Source organism: Oryx dammah, unplaced genomic scaffold (genome assembly GCF_014754425.2).
Source record: "Oryx dammah isolate SB20612 unplaced genomic scaffold, SCBI_Odam_1.1 HiC_scaffold_25, whole genome shotgun sequence".
Lineage (NCBI taxonomy): Eukaryota > Metazoa > Chordata > Mammalia > Artiodactyla > Bovidae > Oryx > Oryx dammah.
In genome coordinates this window covers 46,255,616-46,275,997 of record NW_024070209.1, presented here as the reverse complement: position 1 = coordinate 46,275,997, position 20,382 = coordinate 46,255,616, and the positions used below count along the sequence as shown (strand labels likewise).

Genomic DNA, 20,382 nt, shown 5'->3' with positions numbered 1-20,382 from the left:
CACACAGGGACACAAACAGTCACGTGCACACACCACACACACACAGGAATACAAACAGCTACACACACACGGACATGAACAGCCCCACACACATACACATATGTACAAAGAGGGACACAGACTCACCCACACACACTCATACACACACACACAAGGGCAAGAATAGACACACACACACATTCATAAGGGACACACACACTTATATAAACACAGAGGAACACAAACAGCCACATACATACAGACATGAACAGCCACACACACAGACACATATATACACACAGGGACACAGATGCACCCACACACACTCATACACACACACACAAGAACACAGCCACATACACACACATTCATATATACCGAGGGACACACACACATTCATATAAACACGTAGGGATACAAACAGCCACATACACATAGGGACACAAACAGACACACTCACACACTCATACAGACATACACTGGAGCACAAACAGCCACACACACACACACACACATGCACAGAAATGTACACATACACCTCACCACAGGTTTTCCACAGGGTTATAAAAAGAATTGAAGGAGACAGTGCTTGTGAATAGATTTTAAAACTTTAAGCTTCTTTTGGGTATCAGGGATGATGAACCTGTAAGTTTCTTAAGGGCAAGAACTGTGTCTTCTACTCAGAAACCATCTCCCCACATACATACAGCCTGGAATATTATTAGGCATAGAGTGGGCTTTCGTTGAATTGAAATCTAATGAACTGAAAATTGCCTTAATATCGAACCACTAAAAGAAAAACAGCATTAATATCTATGAGCCTCTGACCCCAGGGGGAGTTGAGGGCACAGCACAGTGACTGATACAGATGCTGGGCTCCTAAGGGTGGGATCACTGAGTGCCGACATGCCTGCCTCGCATGTGCCCACTCTCTGAAATGCAGAGACACTGGTCCTTCCCACTGCAGCCCCAGGTGTGCGGTTCCAGGGATCTGGAGGCATCTAAGAGGCTCGGTGGCAAGGAAGGAGCTGACAACCACCAGCAAGTACCGGAAAATTCCATTTGCAGCCTCTCACCAAAAGTTTATGTTTAATCCATAAATTCATGCTTTCAATAAATATTTATTGACCATCTACTGGATATAAACTCTGGGCAATCACCAGACGAACTTTTTAAAAATATGGACATTGTGCCAAGAGATTCTGGTTGAACTGACAGGGGTGGAAAGTTTCTGAATACCCCAGATACTCTAGCAGGCAACCAGGGTGGAAAGCACCAGTCTTCTTCCTGTGATGCAAGCTTAGATGATTGGATAGGACACTATACCTGTCCTCCAGGAGCAAGGTGTCCGGGGGCAGGCAGAGCACTGGCCCCAAGAAAGGCCAATAATGAGACTCAGATGGAGGGCTGTGGACCAGGGCAGTCAGAGGGGAAGAGAGTAGGGGATAAGGAAGGCTTTTGAGAGGTGGTCCAGGCAGGCCTCTGTCCTCGGTAACATGACGGCCAGGGTGCGGGGTGTGTTTTAGCTACCCCAAAGCCACATCCACAGACAGGAAGCTTCTGCTCTTCAGGAAAGGGAAGGAATATGTCTCCAGCTTGGGAAACAAGGATGGAGGAGAGACAATGCCCAATATTAATCACAGGGAGAAAGTGGCCCAGTGCTGTTTGGCTTCCTAGCACCATCGACTCAGTGGACATGAGTGTGAGCAAACTCCAGGAGATGGTGAAGGACAGGGAAGCCTGGCGTGCTGTCATCTGTGGGGTCGCAGGGAGTTGGACACAACTGAGAGACGGAACACCAACAACAACAATCTATGGGATCTGGGAAGCTTGCAGAGGCTTCCAGAAAACTTGAGACAGCCCCAAAGGGGAAGATAGCCAGGAAACCTTTGGGCTGGGTGATCTTTCAGGGCTTAGAACAGCCTATTGCATTCCACTTGCCTCCAGTTCTCCAGACCCCGCATCCTTGAGCTTTCCAGACAGGCTTCAGGATAAAGCAGGAACTCTCATCAAACACTTTTGTGAGGGAGCTAAGAGGTCATTTAGGGGGCTTGCCTGGTTGCTCAGGGGTAAAGAATCCACCTGTGATGCAGGAGATCTGGGTTCAATCCCTGGGTGGGGAAGATCCCCTGGAACAGCAAATGGCAACCCACACCAGTATTCTTGCTTGGGAAACCCCATAGACAGAAGAATCTGTCAGGCTATAGTCCATAGAGGTCTCAAAAGAGGCAAGCATGACTTAGCAACTAAACGATAACAACAAGATGTCGACTGACATTTACAGGAGCTCCATCCCTGGAAATCCAACCCCCGGGTCCCTTCCTAGGAGAGAAGTGACAGGGTTAATCTCAGGGCTGGAGGAGGTGGAGAAAGGCCTTGAAACCACACAGTGAAGCCAACCAGATTAATAGAAGAAGGGGGGGGGGTAGACCATTAGGAAGACAAAGAGAAAATCATGCTGGAGCAATAGAAAGGGAAATCTAATATCAACTAGGGAAAAATAAATGGAGATTAGGGCAAACAAATTAGCTTTAATGGGTTCAATGCTAATACAAGAATAACAGCCGAGCTGTGAATGCCTTTGAGGGGAAGATGGGCTAGAGAACCAGAGCAGTCATGCAGGCAATAAAGACAAGAGAGCTCAGGGAGGGGGAATTGGCCAGAAGAGTGAGGGGAGGGGGGAAGGTAGAGAGAAGGGAAAACAGGGGATGAATGAGTTAGGGGAGAGGTGCAGGGGAGGGGTCTGCCATCTTGGACAGGAGTGGAGGGATCTGGGGCAGGGAAGGGGCCAAGAGGAGCAGGTGCCATCAGCAAGGGATGGAAAGAAAAACTAGCAAGACAATGGGAGAAGACTGAGGACAGAGGAATAAAAACCTGCATAGGAAGGACTGGGGGCAGAAAGGGAGTGGAGGTGGATGGCAATCAAGACACAGAGGAGGACAAACCAATGTGGAAGGGGGGGGGGAATATAATGGAATTCGGTTCATTCTCTGCCTAAAGAAAACTTGTAAAAAAAGGAAAAATTCAACCTCAACAGCATGAAAACCCAGAGAGGCTTTCGAAGTGGGCTTTGCCATGCACCCATGCTTGGCAGGTGACGTGAAGACACATTCGCTGCAGAGAAAGTTCTGACTGTCCATCTGGAATGGCCACAGTCTGCCAGAGGCAGTGCCGGGGGCACCTGGGAGCCCTCAGCTGCAGTCTCAGTTCTGCCCTTTGGTAACGATACACCCTCGGGCAAGTTACAGACAGTCTCTGCTCACATCTCTTCATCTGTAAAATGGGGATCATGTGCTGTTATGAGAACTGGATGAGAAGATGCACATAGAGAGCTCAGCCTGGCTCCAGAGTGAGCCCTTCCCACTCCGCTGGCTGTCAGTCTTATTCCTAAGAATTGACTCGGCATGGGGCCGGGGGGTGGTTGTTCAGTCTGTGTTGTTCAGCTCAGTCATGTCTGACTCTTTGTGACCCCGTGGACTGAAGCATGCCAGGCTTCCCTGTCCTCCACTATCTCCCAGAGGTTGCTCAAACTCCTGTCCATTTAGTCAATAATGCCATCCAACCATCTCATCATCTGTCATCTCCTTGTCCTCCTGCCCTCAATCTTTCCCAGCATGGGGGTCTTTTCCAATGAGCTGGCTCTTCGCATCAGTGGCCAAAGTATTGGAACTGCAGCTTCAGGATCAGTCCTTCCAGTGGGTATTCAAGGTTGATGTCCTTTAGGATTGACTGGTTGGATCTGCTTGCTGTCCAAGGACTCTCAAGAGTCTTCTCCAGCACCACAGTTCAAAAGCATCAATTCTTTGGCACTCAGCCTTCCTTATGGTCCAACTCTCAGGTACATACATGACTACTGGAGAAACTATAGCTTTGACTATATGGACCTTTGTTGGCAAAGTGGTGTCTCTGCTTTTTAATACACTCTCTAGGTTTGTCTCTGCTTTTTAATATGCTATCTAGGTTGGTCATAAATTTCCTTCCAAGGAGTAAGCATCTTTTAATTTCATGGCTGCAGTCACCATCTGCAGTGATTTTGGAGCCCCCCAAAATGAAGTCTGACACTGTTTCCACTGTTTCCCCATCTATTTCCCATGAAGTGATGGGACCAGATGCCACGATCTTCGTTTTCTGAATGTTGAGCTTTAAGCCAACTTTTTCACTCTCCACTTTCACTTTCATCAAGAGGCTTTTGAGTTCCTCTTCACTTTCTGCCATAAGGGTGGTGTCATCTGCCTATCTGAGGTTATTGATATTTCTCCTGGCTTGATTCCAGCTTGTGCTTCTTCCAGCCCCATGTTTCTCATGATGTACTCTGCATATAAGTTAAATAAACAGGGTGACAATATACAGCCTTGACGTACTCCTGGGTGTTCCTTGGAAGGACTGATGCTAAAAGCTGAAACTCCAATACTTTGACCACCTCATGTGAAGAGTTGATTCATTGGAAAAGACTCTGATGCTGGGAGGGATTGGGGCATGAGGAGAAGGGGACGACAGAGGATGAGATAGCTGGATGGCATCACCGACTCGATGGACATGAGTTTGAGTGAACTCCGGGAGTTGGTGATGGACAAGGAGGCCTGGCGTGCTGCGATTCATGGGGTTGCAGAATTGGACACGACTGAGGGAATGAACTGAACTAAACTAGGTTTGTCTAGGTTTGACTCTAGGAGGAGGGCAGTGAATACTGAAAGTAGCCCGTCCTCTCTTTCTCTTTCCCCTCTTTCTTCTTCTTTTAAGAAAATCTTGGTAAAATACCAGCCAAGCTTAGTTCTTTCCCAGTTAGAGACTAATACAGGGGATCCTCTTTATCCTCCCTCTGTCTCCTTCCCTCCACCCCTGCCAGTCCCCTCTCCCTGTTGGAGATGAAAGAACAGGGCTACACCCTCCCACCTCTGGACTGATCTAAGGCAAGAGCATCCGAGGAAGCCAGACCTCTTACCTCTTATTCCAAGGGCTCTGGGAGACCCTCAGATCTGCCAAAACATCAGAGTGTAGGGGGCTGGGAGCTGGTCCTCATGACCTTACAACCTGGGGGCCTCTTGGGCTGCATTAAAGTGCATAAAGGCCCCACAGGAGGGACAGTGGCCAATAGGCTAGGAGAAGGAATCACAAGTATAAGCCCAGAAATCAGTGACTAACCACCCAACCAGGGAACCCAAGAGGGGAAAGAGGAACTGGGATGACTTCCTGTCCCTCAGAGAATTCTAGAACCTCACCTTTTGCTCATCACTCAAGATTTTGAAGGAGGAAAAGCAGAAACTGATCCAGGCAGGAAGATGGGGTAGATGGGGTGTGAGAGCTTTGTCACCTGCAGAGAAATAAGTTCATTAAATTAAAACTATCCCTGTAAAATTATAACCTCCAAGAGGGTGAAGATCCACCTGCCTTAATCCCTGTACATCCCCAGAGCCTGGAGCCATGCCTGGCCTGGGAGCAGTGATGGTCAGATGACAATGGAGAATGTTTTTGAGTGCTGTACACGCATCGTGTATGGCACACAACACGATGTAGATCACACAGCACGCCTAGGAAGAGAGGCAGAGAGAGGTGAAGCTCATGCCAAAATCAGAGGGGGAGCAGGCCTTTGTGTGTAGGCAGTCTGTCTCCTGAGCTTGCTCTTTTAACCTCTACCCTATACAGCTTCAGTGGGTGAAAATAAACGAATAAATGAACCTCACCCCACTCATCAGGGCAAGAGGACAGATTTGCAAATTTCTTATAGTTTGGGCTTCTATGAAGGACTGATAAGCGTGCCACACAGAAGGGCTAAAAAGCCGAAGGATGAGACAGGGCTTTCCCTTATTGCATGTAGTTCTTGTCAGCATTGCCTCACCAGCAGCAGGTGATCCAGAGACAAACTCTCCAGGAACCTTGCCTCCTGTGCCCCTCAGATGGACGAGCGGCAGCTAAGAGTTACCATCACCTCGGAGGTCCGAGCCCAGCCCCCTTGGACCATCCTCAAAGTGTCAAGTGATAAGTCCAACCTCTTCCATTTTTTCCCTGGTCCTAGGAATGGGGGTGTCTTCCCACAGTTACTGTTTCAGGGTTATCCCAGTGCTCCTCTCTGCTCTTACAGCCTCCAACCACCTAGATAAACAGGTCCCTCTATTCAAGCATCTCTGCTGAAATACCTAGAAACAGATTTGTGTTTTCTGATCAGCTCCTGACTGATGCTCTACTTAATGCCAGAGGAGGTCAGAGCAAACAGGATCCCAGGACTGGCTTGGTCCTTGGCCTTGAACCCAAAACACAGTGCTGAACTCCTTGGCTATGAGGTCTGGGGAACCAGTTTCTTTTTTAGGGACAGACATCAGGGGTAATATCACCCCACAGCCCTGAGTCACAAACTTATCAAGTGGGTCTCTGAGTCAGGGAGGTCCCAGTTCCCAGGAGAGGAGGTTTTTGCTATCAAACTGTGGTCCTCCCTAGCTGGAGCCGGCTCTTGTGGCTCTTCCCTTCAGTGCATGTAGAAGTCTCCCTACCAGCATTGTAAACCCCTCATCATTCTCAATAGCCCTCTATGGCCCGGGTTAGGAAAAAAAGGCTTCCCAATTTGGAACCCAAAGTCTTGAGTTGGTGACAGTCTTCTTATTGGTGTAAACTGGTAACAGGAATATTCATCTCACAGAATTGTCCTGCCCAAATGACAAGGGTGTGTGTGAGCCATTATGCTCCCTGCAAAGGCGTAAGCCTGACAAGTGTCACACCTTAATGATGACCTTGAAGGTTGGATGTGAAAGCCAACTGAAAGGCCCTTGCATTCATCCCATGGTCCCTGCAGAAGGAAGGCAGACCTCTCTTCTCCTGTGTCATGATGTCTGGGCCTCCTGTTTAAAACAACTCATGTCTGAGAGTATGTGTCATTGAGAGAGACAGAATTCTGCTGAAAGCAAAGAATGTGTGGGCTTCACTCAGCTTGCTTTGGGCCTGCTTTCTTTCCTGCCTCCCTCTTCCCTCCCTTCCTTTCTTCCCTCCCTCCCTTCTTTCCCCCCTCTTTCCTTCCTTCCAGGAATGAACTCAACCAGCATTTATTGGGTACCTACTGTGCGTCAAGCATTACATTAGAGATTAGGGTTTCAGAGAAGAAGCCAGGCAGGGACTCCCCTTGTGGTCCAGTGGTTAAGAAACTGCCTTGCAATGCAGGGGGCATGGGTTTGATCCCTGGTCAGGGAACTAAGATCCCACATGCGTCATAGCAAGAAAGCCCATGGACATAACTACTGAGCCTACCTCTCTGGAGCCTTTGAGCCACAACTAGAGAGTCCATGCACCTCAATAAAAGATCCTACATGACGCAACTAAGATCAGACACAGCCAAATAAAGAAATGCATATTTTTTAAAAAGAAGAAGAAGCCAGGCAGAGGGAATATCGTGTGCAAAGGCCCCAAGACAGGAGGACACACTGAGCACCAAGTTCACATACAAGGTCTCTGAGTGTGCAGTGCGGAGAGTGTGGTAGAAGGTGACCTCTGATGAAGCTGAAGGTCAGGTTTTATGCTTGCATGGTGGATGGTATTGTGACCAACCCAGACAGTCTTAGTGCCTCTGTCACCCAGAAATTTCTGATAGCAAGCTGAATATAAACATGGGGGAAGGACTTCCCTGGTGGCTCAGTGGTAAAGAATCTGCCTGCCAGTGCAGGAGACACAGGTTGATCTCTGATCTGGGAAGATCCCACATGCTGTGGAGCAACTAAGTCTGTGAGCCACAACTACTGAGCCTGCGCTCTAGAGCCTGGAAGCCACAGCCACAGAAGCCCACACACCCAAGAGCCCGTGCTCTGCAACAAGAGAAGCCACTGCAATGAGTCCTTGCACAGCAACCAGAGAGTAGCCCCTGCTCGCTGCAGCGAAGGAGAAGCCCAGACAGCACAACGAAGGCCCTGTGTGGTCAGAAACAAGTAAATAAAATTACTTTTTTTAATGGGGGAGAGATCCGGACTGAAGATAGCTGGATGCCCGGATCCCATCAGTACAAAGTTAGAAGGTAAAACAAGGAGGGAGGGTGGGATCACCAAGGATGACGGTGTAGAGTGAGGCAGCACTGAGACCTGAATGAAGCCTGAAAAAAAGTAGATAACATAGAACAAAGTAGGGAAGAGAACCCCATTAAAGAGAAACACAAGGAACCGGGACCAAGCGCCAAGCCTTGTCCTGGAAGGCTCTTTAAGAGGGATAACTCAGCACCTGCCATCCACCAACTTCCTAGCATCTGAGCGCCTGCTAAGCATAAGGCATATCACGGGGTGATCCCTGAATAGCAATGGATGAAGGGAAGGACATAGGAACAGCCAAGTATGACCACTTGTTGAGAAATCTGGTTGACATCAATAAGAAAGAGAGGTTTCCTAGTCAAGGGGAGGTTTGGTTTTGTTTTGTAAGCAGGCGCTGGGGAGGCAGCATAGATGAATTTAGTTGTTTGCAGGTCCAGGGAATGGGCCTGGTAAAAAAGAAGGAGACGTAGTATAAAGTTAGTTACCTCTTCTTTGGGCTCCCCTGGTGGCTCAGGCAGTAAAGAATCTGCCTGCAATGCGGGAGACCTGGGTTTGATCCCTGGGTTGGGAAGATCCCCTGGAGGAGGGCACGGCAACCCACTCCAGAATTCTTGCCTGGAGAATCCCCATGGACAGAAGAATCTGGCAGGCTACAGTCCGTTGGGTTGCAAAGAGTCAGACACCATTAAGCGACTAAGAACACACAACTAATATAAAAGACAAAGACATAGGAGGCTGATGGACAGAGGTGCGGCACAGGTGGAAGGAACCAGTGAGAGACGGATCAGAGGGTTTCACGCAGCAGCCTTACCTCCATACTGTCTCTCTTTTCTGGTCACCCTTGGGAGAAGGAATACAAGGCACAGAGACCAAGGTCACACAGCAAGTCCAGGGTAAAGATGCACACTGCTGCTTCTCAGCATACCGGCCCCTGTGTGGTAGTCCAAGGGCCTAATGTGCCCAGGTAACCTAACCCTCAGATACTGGAGGGACTCAGCATGTAGACTTAGGGTGGAAGGTGGGACAGAGGTTGGAACACTAGGTCTCCATGGCCCTGGAGCGTCTCCCTTGGCAGTGATTTGAGGCAGAGGTCCTGGTCTTTATTCCTTTCTGTGCCAGAAAGGCATGGAGCCTAAGGGAACAGCTGCGAGGTTATAGCAGGAAATCACAGGCCCGCAGGTGAGTGTGCTGGGGAGACAACATCATGTGGCTGAGATGGTCAGAGACTGGGCAGCTCTGGCACGGCCACCATGCTTGAGGCAGCGGTCCCCAACCTTTCTGGCACCAGGGACCTGCTTCCTGGAAGACAGTTAAACTACAGAGTAGAGGGTAAGGGGATGGTCTTGGGATGATTCAAGTGCATGACATTTATTGTGCACTTATTTCTATTATTGTCTCACCAACTCCACCTCAGATCATCACTCATTAGATCCTAGAGGTTGGGGACCCATGCCTTGGGGAGGACCAGTGGGTACAGCGAGGTTTACTGGACTCCCAAGAGCAGCCACTGCACCCTCCGCTGCAGTCCTTCCAAGGCTCAGATGCTCGTCTTGACAGTTCTTTTAGGCTGAAACAAAAATCTCCATAGTCCAGTGGAAATTTTTACAGCACAATACATTGAACCATTCTCGCTTTGGGGCTAGGCAGCAATGTGAGAAATCAGATAGAACATAAAGCGGGGAAAGACCCATGGGAGTCTCGCAGTGGGGAACCCACTCACCAACCATCACAACGGCCCCCCTCACATTTGTAAAGCATTTTTCTGCCACGTGTATTTACCAAAGTGTTAATTAAACTTTTGTAACAGGTGCTAGGTAGAGGGAATCCTGCAAAGACAGGATTCCTGCCCTTGAGAGCTCATAAAATAAACAGACCAAGGTACTGTCCAGTGCAACCAGTGCTGTGACTAAGACTCGGGCTATGGGGCTCAGAGACTTCCCTGGTTCCAGTGGTTAAAACTCTGTGCTTCCACTCCAGTGGCATGGGTTCAATCCCTGGTCTGGGAACTAAGAACCCACATTCTGTGCATGTGGCGTGGCCAAGAAAAATTAAATCAAAATTGAAAAAATATTGTGGGGCACAGGGAAATTATCCTACATCTCAAGGGTCTGAGTACTGTGCATGTAGCAGGAATTTGGGGCAATAACTTTTCTCTGGTCCTCGTGCATGCGTGCTCAGCCGTGTCTAACTCTTTGCAACCCCATGAGCTGTAACCTGCCAGGTTCCTCTGTCCATGGACGTTTTCAGACAAGAATACTGGAGTGGGTTGCCATTTCCTACTCCAGGGGATCTTCCCGACCCAGGGATGGAACCCATGTCCCTTGTGTCTCCTGCATTGACAAGTGGAATCTTTACCACTAGTGCCACCTGGGAAGCCCCTTCTGTTTTCCTCCTACCATCCTTACTCCTCAGAGCCCTGTTAAGGAGTGAAGAATGACAAAAGAAAGACCTCAGATCTCTCCAAATGGTCACTTTTCCAAAATGTACATTTCTGGACCGCAGGCTTCACCCAGACCTTTGTAGAGCTTTGCCCCCTCACTATAGGCTCAGAATTCTCTGTCCCCAGGCAAGCTGGCATCCCTTTGTCTGAGGATCTCACAGTCAGAAGCCACTTATGTCCAGCCAGGCCGTCTTATCTTCTTCCTCCACCCCCACGACCTCCAGACCAACAAAGGGCCTATGTTCAGGAAGCCTCAAACCTCTTCCTGGGTCACACCTTCCCCGTCTCCCACCCCCGCCCAACCAGGGGCTCCTACTCATTCCTGGCTTCCGGCCTGAGAGCCCACCTGGTTCACAGCAACATGGACAGGTGGTCAGTATAGTGGGTAACCCTGGGGCAGGAAGGAAGGATGCGCCCACCTCTAGGCTGCTAGTCTGGTGGTGACTCGCCCAAAGGCGTCCACTCCCCCACACCGGACACAGGACGGACAAAAGCCTTTGGGTGACCAGGACTCGGCTCCAAACCTCAAACCATAGGGCCTATCTCCATTTGCAGCCAGCAGGCTCTTTCCACCCTCTACCCTGCCTCTCGGACAGCTATAGTAAATGTCTTTCCATGTCTTGAGAGCACCAAAGCCTTGTATGTGGATTTTCTTCCTATGGAAGCTTCTTCTGCTGGTTACCTCCTAGTCATTCTGCCTTACAGCTTCCCTCTGACCACTTTTGGGCTCCTCTGGCATCTGACCTACCTCTTCCTAAAAACCTCTCTTAACATGATCATTCCCAATTTATCTGATTGCGTGTGTGTTAGTTGCTCAGTTGTGTCCAACTCTTTACCACCCCATGGACTATAGCCACCAGGCTCTTCTGTCCATGGGATTCTCCAGACAAGAGTACTGGAGTGGCTAGCCATTCCCTTCTCCGGGGGATCTTCCCAACCCTAGAATCAAACCCAAGTGCCCTGCATTGCAGGCAGATTCTTTACTGTCTGAGCCACCAGGGGAGTTCAATTTATCTGACTGCATCTCTCCAAAGATTGTAAGGTCCTCGAGAGCCAGCTTTCCTGTCTTGTTCAAGGTGACTTTCCCAGTGTTCTGATTTATACTCAGTACTTGGTATCTATGGGCTTCCCAGGTGGCTCAGTGGGTAAAGAATTCACCTGCCAGTGCAGGAGACACAGGGGACACAGTTTCCATCCCTGGGTCAGGAAGACTCCCTGGAGGAGGAAATGGCAACAGACTCCAGTATTCTTGCCTGGAGAATTCCATGGACAGAGGAGTCTGGTGCGTTACGGTCCATGGGGTCACAAAGTGTCAGATAAGACTTCAAGACTAAGCATACACCCACTTGGTATATATGTGTTGAGATCAAAAGAGATGAAAACTGTAATATACAAACAATAAAAATCATTATTCTAAGAAGATAGGGCTGAGGTGGGGGGTGTACATGCAGTTAGTTTTTCTCTGAAATTTTCTTTACCAGCCATCACCTGAGGTCAGCATCAGACACTGCAGGACGTTTTGTTTAGCTCTTAATAAGTGGATAGAAACAATATGCTTGAAAAAAACCCCAACTTTCTCAAATCATAAAATTAAAACAGGCAATAATGGAGCGTAACCCTTAAAAAATGTATAAAAAATATAAGGCGAGAAAGACAATATCCATATGATAATGCTTATATGCAGAACCTAAAAAATTGATACAAATGAACTTATTTACAAAGCAAATACAGATTCACAGACTTAGAAAATAAACTCATCATTACCAAGGGGGTAAAGAGGGTAGGGATAGATTGGGAGTTTAGGATTGACAGGTACACACTGCTACATTTAAAATAGATAACTAGGGACTTCTCTGGTATGACAGTGGCTAAGACTCTGTGCTCCCAGTGAAGGGGGTGTGGGTTTGATTCCTGGTTGGGGAACTAAGATTCCACGTGCCATGTGGCGTGGCCAAAATAAATAAATAAATAAAATTGGTAACAAACAAGGACCTACTATTTAAAAAAATGACTAGATGGTAAAATACTGTATACATGGAGGGATAAACAAATTAATAATAATAAGCCTAGCGGGAGTGGGGGTGGGGAGAAAGAAACTACTCTTCAGAAGGAAATTTAAAGAATTTTAAAAAAGAATTCAAGCAACTTTCCAGAATAAAAAAATTACTGAGAAAAGAAATTAAAATAGGCAGAGTCAACACAGGAATCTAGCCCAACACCCTTTGCACAGTCATATAAAGAACTCAGAAGTCAATAAAATGAAATAAATCACCAGGGACTTCACAGTTTAAGAGCCAGAGGTATGAGTACATCTTCCCTTTCACACAGATGCCAGCTGATCTAGTAAATAACCCTTCCAACGGGTTCCAGAGAGTTTGAGTCTCTAAGGATATCGATCAGCAAGCCCTTCAGGAAGATTTAGGACAGTGACCCTCACAGCTTCAATGGAGAAACAGGATAGGTTTGTTTTTAAGGCACAATTCCCAATTCATGCTACCAAAAAAATAGCCTTTGGTTTATTTTTAACCAATTGCCTTTCTAGGGGTGAAGACTTCCACCTGTAGGAACCCTAGCTTTCAGATGTAGTGGACCTAGCATGGACACCTAAGCTCCTAGATGGCTTGGCAGTCTGAAGTTCTGGAAAATGGGGACAAAGATGAGCTGCTCGAGGTCTTGTCCCTTTGGGTGGCTCTCTGGTGCCCCCTTGTGTTCAGTGTCTAGACCCAGAAGAGGCAAAAGCAGCAGGAATGGAGTGAGGGTGGAGAGGCTGAGCCACTCTCCAGGACAGCATGTGGCCAGTGAGAAGTCAGCCCTCTCCAAAGCGGGCTCAGGCCTCTCTGCTGAGCACCTGGATGTCTTCCCGGCCCTGGTGGAAACACACTGGCTAAGGCGAGTTGCCTAGAACTGGACAGGTGGAAGCAGTGCCCAAGGTCACCCAGTGGCCTCCACTAGGGAGATAGACCATAGTGTCCTTCCGCCAGGTGTTTGGCTAGCGGGCTTTTCCTCCTGACTCAGTGCCCAGGCCAGAGGCACTTGTAGCCTCTTAAAAAAAAAACCAAACATTGACCGCTCTGCTGAAGACAGCTTGAGCCCCTGAGGGGTCATTGCAAGGCAGTTCTGAATGTGCTAAGTCAGTGGGCAGTAATGAGCACAGTGTGCCTAGCAGAGGCACGTCCAGCCCTCAGCCATAAATAGTCCTTAATGGGCTGGCACAGGAGGCCTGGCAATGGCTCTTCCTCCTCACCCGCCGGCCTGTTCCCCCTGACTCCCACCCCGGGGCTCTGCCATCCTAGCCAGATCACCAACTCATCATGCCAGGACCATCTCCAGCGTGGGACTGTAGGGCCAAGGCCAAGTTTCCAGGATCTGTTCTGGCCGTAGAACAGGGCTCTCCCAGCAGCCCCAACAGGAGCATTTGTTCCTGGTTAGATCTCGACACCCCCCCCCCCCCTCCCCCGCTTCATGCAGGCTGAGTCACATCAGTCACATGAATGTTCACTGTGACTCTCTAAGCCCTGGTGTCCTCATTGGCCAAAGACCTCAGGCCTGAAGCTCGCCCACCCAGAATCTAGGGATTTTAGAGAACTGAGTATGTTAATAAATCTAACAGATGCCTTCTTACCTAAGCCTTTGAACATGCTGTTCCCACTGCCTGGAACAATTTTCTTCCTCATCTCCTTCTCTAGTCTGACACCTCTTTATCTTCAGCCTCATTTTAGACCTCTCCAGGAACTCTTCTAGGGCTTCCCTCATAGCTCAGTTGGTAAAGAATCTGCCTGCAATGCAGGAGACCTGGGTTCAGTTCCTGGGTCAGGAAGATCCCTTGGAGAAGGAAATGGCAACCCACTCCAGTATTCTTGCCTGGAGAGTCCCATGGTCAGAGGATCCTGGCAGGCTATAGTCCATGGGGTTGCAAGAGTCAGACATGACTTAGCAACTAAACCAATACCAATACCAGGAACCTTTCTCTGGTCCCCTGAGCCTGGGCTTGGTCCTCTCCAGGGGTTCCCATAACCCCTTTCATGTCCGAGTCCCAGTGCTGGCTCAGGTCCATTTCTGGTGTCCCAGATGTGGCCATGCCATATGGCCACCAGCTGGTCTAACTCTTCATTTGAACCGCATGAGGCAAGTACAGGAATCACATCTACCTTATCCAACTCAACATTGGGAGGGCCTGGTACAGTGCCTGCCATGTAGTCAATACTCAATAAATATGCATTGAGAATAGGTGGATGAGCTCAGAATGAAACACAGGCTGGGGCTGGAGGGTAGAGGCCGAGTCAGGAAGGCAGCTAAGGAGACAGGCACACATCACGGCGTGTCCACGTTCTGTGCCACTGCCCACGGCCTGGCACATCAGTCCTGGAAGCCCCAGGACATGGGCCAGTGAGGTCTCTGCCTGCCTCTCAGTGCTCTGAACAGAGCTCAAGTTGGGAGCGCAAGGACAAGGCCCACTCTATCCTAGCTGAGCCAGAGAAGCTCTGCTTTTATTCTTTTGAGTCTGGGTTTCTCATTGTCTTTGTGCTTAAAAAATCTTGCTCTATAGTTCAAAAGAAGAATGAGAACAAGACACTTAAATACCACTGATTTCTTCGTCCCATGCCCTCATTTTAGAGGTGAACAGAGACGCAGAGAAAACATGGAGACTTCCCCAAGATTACACAGTTCAGCGTCAGAGTAGGAAGACAACCTGAATCCTCAACTCTTTAGATACTTTCCAGAGGGTAGAGGAAGGTGGTGGGATTGTTATTTGGAGTGAGGTGCTGAGGGTCTGAGAGGAGACTGAGTGTGTGTACTCTGTCATGTCTGACTCTGCAACCCCACGGACGGTAGCCTGCCAGGCTCCTCTGTCCACGGAATTCTCCAGGCAAGAATACTGGAGGGGGTTGCCATTTCCTCTTCCAGAGGATCTTCCTGATCCAGAGATTGAACCTGTGTCTCCTGTGTCTCCTCATCGCAGGTGGATTCTTTATCGGTTAGGCCCTCTGGGGAGCCCACGAGAGGATGCTGAGCAGACACAAAGGTCCCCAGAGTGGAATGTGCCCCTCTGCGGCATCATACATCCCTGCCCCTGCCACCCTGAGCTAGCCCCCACTCAGAGGCGGGAAGCAGAGGGGCACAACAGGAGCCCCAGGGGGTACGACCCACAGAGCTCAGGTTTAGGGGCTCTCAACAGCCAAGGCCCACGTGCTGGCTGACTCTCTGCCCGGTGGCCCTGACAGCAGTCCCCCCGGATCACTGTCTTTCAGGCCACGGAGGGCTGAACCAGCTGGGAGGGGCCTTTGTGAATGGCAGACCCCTGCCTGAAGTGGTGCGCCAGCGCATCGTGGACCTAGCCCACCAGGGCGTGAGGCCTTGCGACATCTCGCGCCAGCTCCGTGTCAGCCATGGCTGTGTCAGCAAGATCCTTGGCAGGTAAGCACAAAGTTCACCCCCACCCCCTTCCCTCCCAGGGACTCGGGTCCACTCCGGTGTCCGGCCTGGGTCCCAGGATCTGAACAGGCTGTGGTAGGGCTTGCGGGCCTCGCCCATCGGCTGCTCGGCGTGTGTGCTTCCTGCTCTTCCTTCCTCGCTCATCCGTTTCTCCTTCCTTTCCTTTCTCCCTCCCCCATGGTCTCCTCTGCCCCATGTCCCGTTTTCTATGCGCTTCTTTGTTCCTAAAGCAGAAGAATCTTCCCAAAAGGCTTTCCCCCTGCTGAGACCAAGGGATGGACATGAGTTTGAGCAAACTCCGAGAGGTGGTGAAGGACAGGGAAGCCTGGCATGCTGCAGTCCTTGGAGTCGCAAAGAGTCAGACACGACTGAGCGACTGAACAGCAACAAGAGGGAAGGGACAGGCAATCAGAGGTGGCTCCTGAGGTCTCACTCCGGCACGAGGAGTGTCTGAGTTTGTGCTTCTCAAACTGTAACTCCCAGAGCACTCGCAACAGAAGCACTGGGGTGTTTTGATGAAATGCAGATCCTAAGCCCCAGACCAGGCCCATGGCAGCACCTTCTCTGAGAGCCAGATCAGGACACCGTGATTTTTATGAGATGACCAGGTGACGCTTACGAACGCTAACTCCGGAGCAGCAGTTCACAACCCTGGCCGCACAGTAGAGTCGCCTGGGAATCTTAATTTAGAAAAGAACTGGATGCCTAAGCCCCGGCCCACACCAGTTAAGGCAAAACTTTAGGGGAATGAGCCCAAGTTTGGGTATAGTGTTAAGCCCTAAGATTCTAATTTTCTGCAGCCAGAGTTAAGAGCTGTTAACCTAAAGGTTCAGGAGGGACCAGGAGCAGCAAAGCGTAGTCCAGCCTGGAGGACCACTTCCAGTGGAAGTGCCCATGCGCAGGGTTTTCTGGGCTTTGTGTCAGTTCAGTGTCTCCCTTACCCAACCTATAAGTGAGATTCAGGAGGAGCTCTGGTTCAAAGAGGTCAAGGCTTATAATTGAACATGGGAAGCCCTGCCTCCCTGGTGGAAGTCATCAGGGAAAATTGTGGTCCCCAGGTCTCCAGGGGTCAGGAGAGGGGTTTCCCAGGTGGGTTGCAGCACCCGAAGAGGGGCTGAGTGCTAGTGGATGGTGACGCCCTAAAGGGAGTATTAAAGAGCCAGGTTTTATTTCATGGCAGAAGAGACCAGAGTTTCCCCCAAGGAGGAGAGGTAGGCTATCCTGACACAGGTCACTGATCTGCCTAAGCAGCTGGTTGGGGGATGGGGGATGGGGTGTGGGGAGACCCCAAGAGAGCTGGCTTAGCTTAAGGAGCTGGACATGGCCAGGGCTCCAAGCCAGGCTGGTGTTCCAGAGTCCATGAGGACCAGCTTCAACCTGAACCATGTAACCGGATAGAAAACCAGTGGCCGGGGCTGTGGGGTGGGGTAGAGGGGGGTTGGAGGGGTTTTATGGAGAACAAAGGTGAAACCAGAAAGTCAGGGCAGAGGGCCCAATGACCCCAGCTGGCTTTCTCGGAAGGACGGGTAGAACCAGGATGGTCGAGAACAGTCAGTCATGCTTCAGCCAAGGAAAACTGGACGGAGCACACGGCCACCGCCTTGAGCCTGTGTATACACACAGAGCACACTCACAATGTCCTTTCTTAGAAGGGAGATCTTTTGTGCTCCATAAGGTGCTTCCTGAAGGTGTTCAGGTGCAGGAGACTGGCCAGAGGGATGACAGGAAAGAGAGAAACCAGGCATCCCAGGGTGAGGCCTTTTGAAGAGCACTCCGGTTCAGCAGCAGCATAAACCTACCCATGTAAGGGAAACAGGCAGTGACAGGATTGTGGTGCCAGAGACCAGCCTTGGGGGGTCACCACTCACCCCCTCAGGCCCTTCCCCCAGAAGCCTCAGAGGGGAACGAGAGTCTTTGGCTAATTTGCTGCCCAAAGATCCCCACCTGCTTACTGGGTACTTCTTTGGGGTTCTCTATTGGAGTAGGTACTACGAGACTGGCAGCATCCGGCCTGGAGTGATAGGGGGCTCGAAGCCTAAGGTGGCCACCCCCAAGGTGGTAGAGAAGATCGGGGACTACAAGCGGCAGAACCCCACCATGTTCGCCTGGGAGATTCGGGACCGGCTCCTGGCTGAGGGTGTCTGTGACAACGATACTGTGCCCAGTGTCAGCTCCATCAACAGGTGAGAGGGACACCGCAGCCGGGGACCGGGGTCCCTGGGCTTTGGGGGGATCATGCTGGAGACCTAACTTGAGTGGAGCAGAACCTTGGAGGGCATTGCATGCTGAAAAGTCAGGCTGGAAGTGCCCTGGGCCCAGGGTAGGTACCACCCCTCTGTAGCATCCCCACTCCCACCTCAACCTATCCCCCTCCCCAGGGCTGTACTCCCTGCAGTTTCCTTCCCCACATACCACATCCTCTTTCATTCAATAAAAGAAACTTCTTCTTGAATCGAGGCTTTCCTGCATGAGACACAAGACCCCTAACCTGGACCTCATTCAAGCATCCACTCATTTGTTTAGCCATTCAGTCATTCAGTCACCACCTCAGTCACTCATTCATTCACACATAATTTACTCATGTGTAGGCCCTAAGGCTGGAGTAGGAAATGGCAACCCACTCCAGTGTTCTTGCCTGGAACTCCCATGGACAGAGGAACATACAGTCCATCGGGTTGCAGAGTCAGACACGACTGAAATGACTTAGCACACATGTATGCCCTGAGGATGCACAAGCCTTGTCTGTGTGGCACTTACAGTCCAGTGGGAAAACAGACGCTAATCAAGTCCTAATTGATGTCCACACAAACAACTGTAAAAATGCAGTTCCAAGTCTGGCTAGGGAGAAAAATATGAGGGTATTGAGCTGGTGTCCGGTGGCTTGGTTTAGGGAGGTTATGAAAAGATGTCCCAAGTAAGAAATAACAAATAAGAGTTACCTAGGTGAAAGGGGGAGTGAAAGGAGTTGAGATAGCATGTGCAAGGGCCCTGTGGCTAATAAGATCTTATATAAGAAGCTGAAAGAGGAAAGTCCCGTGGTTAAGACTCTGCATTTTCACTTCTGAGGGCCTGAGTTCGATCCCTAGTTGGGAAACTAAGACCCCATAAGCCGCATGGCCAAAAGGAAAAGAAAAGAAAAGCTGAAAACAAAGCCAGCAGGTAAAGGGAAGGGGAGAGCAAAGGTAGACTGAGGTGGAGATGTGAATAAAGGCTGTTGGCCCCTCAGAGGCCGGGGGTCATGCTGTGTATTCTTACCTCTCACTTATAAGCAATGGCAAGAACCTTCGCATGAGATGTTACCATGAGGCTGACTTGCATTTCAGAAAGTCCAGTCTGGCTGCAATAGAAAGAAAAGATTAGAAAGGGTCAGGAGCAGATAGGAGTGGGCCAGTGAGTGACCCTGGAGGTAGAGTTTAGTGGGGGCGGTGAGATGTAGAGAGGGATCATCGCTGAAGAGAGATAAGAGGTCAAATCTACCGAACTTGATGACGGCTCAGTGGAGGAGGGAAGGAGGCAGATACTGAGCCCCACCTGTACTTCTGCCTTGAGTGACCGGTGGGCTAATTATGGAACGGGAACAGTGGGAAGGACCAGGTGTGAGGAGTAAGGTCGTGGGTTTAAGTGTGGACAGGTTGAATTTGGGGCTTCCCAGATGGCTCAGTGGGTGAAAAATCTGCTTGCAATGCAGGAGACTCAAGTTCGATCCCTGCGTCAGGAAGATCCCCGGAGGAGGAAATGGCAACTCACTGTAGTATTCTTGCTTGGAAAATCCCATGGACAGAGGAGCCTGGTGGGCTACAGTCCACGGGGTTGCAAAGAGTCGGATGCAATTTAGCAACTAAAAGAATGGGCTGAGTTTGAGGTGTCTATAGATGCTCAAGTGGGATCTCAAAAAGGTGGATGGAGCTGGGGCAGCCAGAAGCCCTGTCTCCTTCTGCTAGAAGGGCCTTTCTTCTCTTCCTTACAGAATCATCCGGACTAAAGTGCAGCAGCCATTCAACCTTCCTATGGACAGCTGCGTGGCCACCAAGTCCCTGAGCCCAGGACACACGCTGAGTGAGTGCCGAGGGTCCCACAGTCACACTCAGCCCCTTGCATACACACTCCCATCCAAGTACACACACAGAATCGCACACAAACATGTCCACACAGACACACCCGTGTGTTCGAACTGAACCCAAACCTGGCTGGAATCCCAGGAAAGATTCTCTGAAATGTTTAGGGCTGGGAACAACGCAGGCAAGAACCCTGGCATCAGTAGGCAGGGCCCCTGACTCCTCTGTGGTGGTGGCAGGGGCTCTGAGGGGTGCCAGGCCCACATCCTGACCCTCTGTCTTGCCCCACTGCAGTCCCCAGCTCAGCTGTGACGCCCCCAGAATCTCCGCAGTCGGACTCTCTAGGTTCTACTTACTCCATCAATGGGCTCCTGGGGATCGCCCAGCCTGGCAGCGACAGCAAGAGGAAGATGGATGACAGTGAGTGTTGAGGGGGCGAGAGGGTAGGTTGGGGGTGCAGGAGGGCAACTGCTCAGAC

The 20,382-nt window shown here is 50.2% G+C and overlaps 1 protein-coding gene across 5 annotated transcripts in view; it reads left to right on the top strand.

Annotated features, from left to right (window-relative positions):
- Positions 1 to 20,382, top strand: part of PAX8 (paired box 8) — a 65,577-nt gene that overhangs the window by 20,782 nt on the left and 24,413 nt on the right. For 3 of the 5 annotated variants that reach the window (XM_040224247.1, XM_040224246.1, XM_040224244.1), the window contains exons 2-5: positions 15,666 to 15,831; positions 17,832 to 18,032; positions 19,817 to 19,905; positions 20,199 to 20,324. In XM_040224247.1, the coding sequence (XP_040080181.1) occupies positions 15,666 to 15,831; positions 17,832 to 18,032; positions 19,817 to 19,905; positions 20,199 to 20,324 (582 nt within the window). The remainder of the gene's footprint in view (positions 1 to 15,665; positions 15,832 to 17,831; positions 18,033 to 19,816; positions 19,906 to 20,198; positions 20,325 to 20,382) is intronic. The other 2 variants (XM_040224249.1, XM_040224245.1) reach the window with 1 other exon arrangement.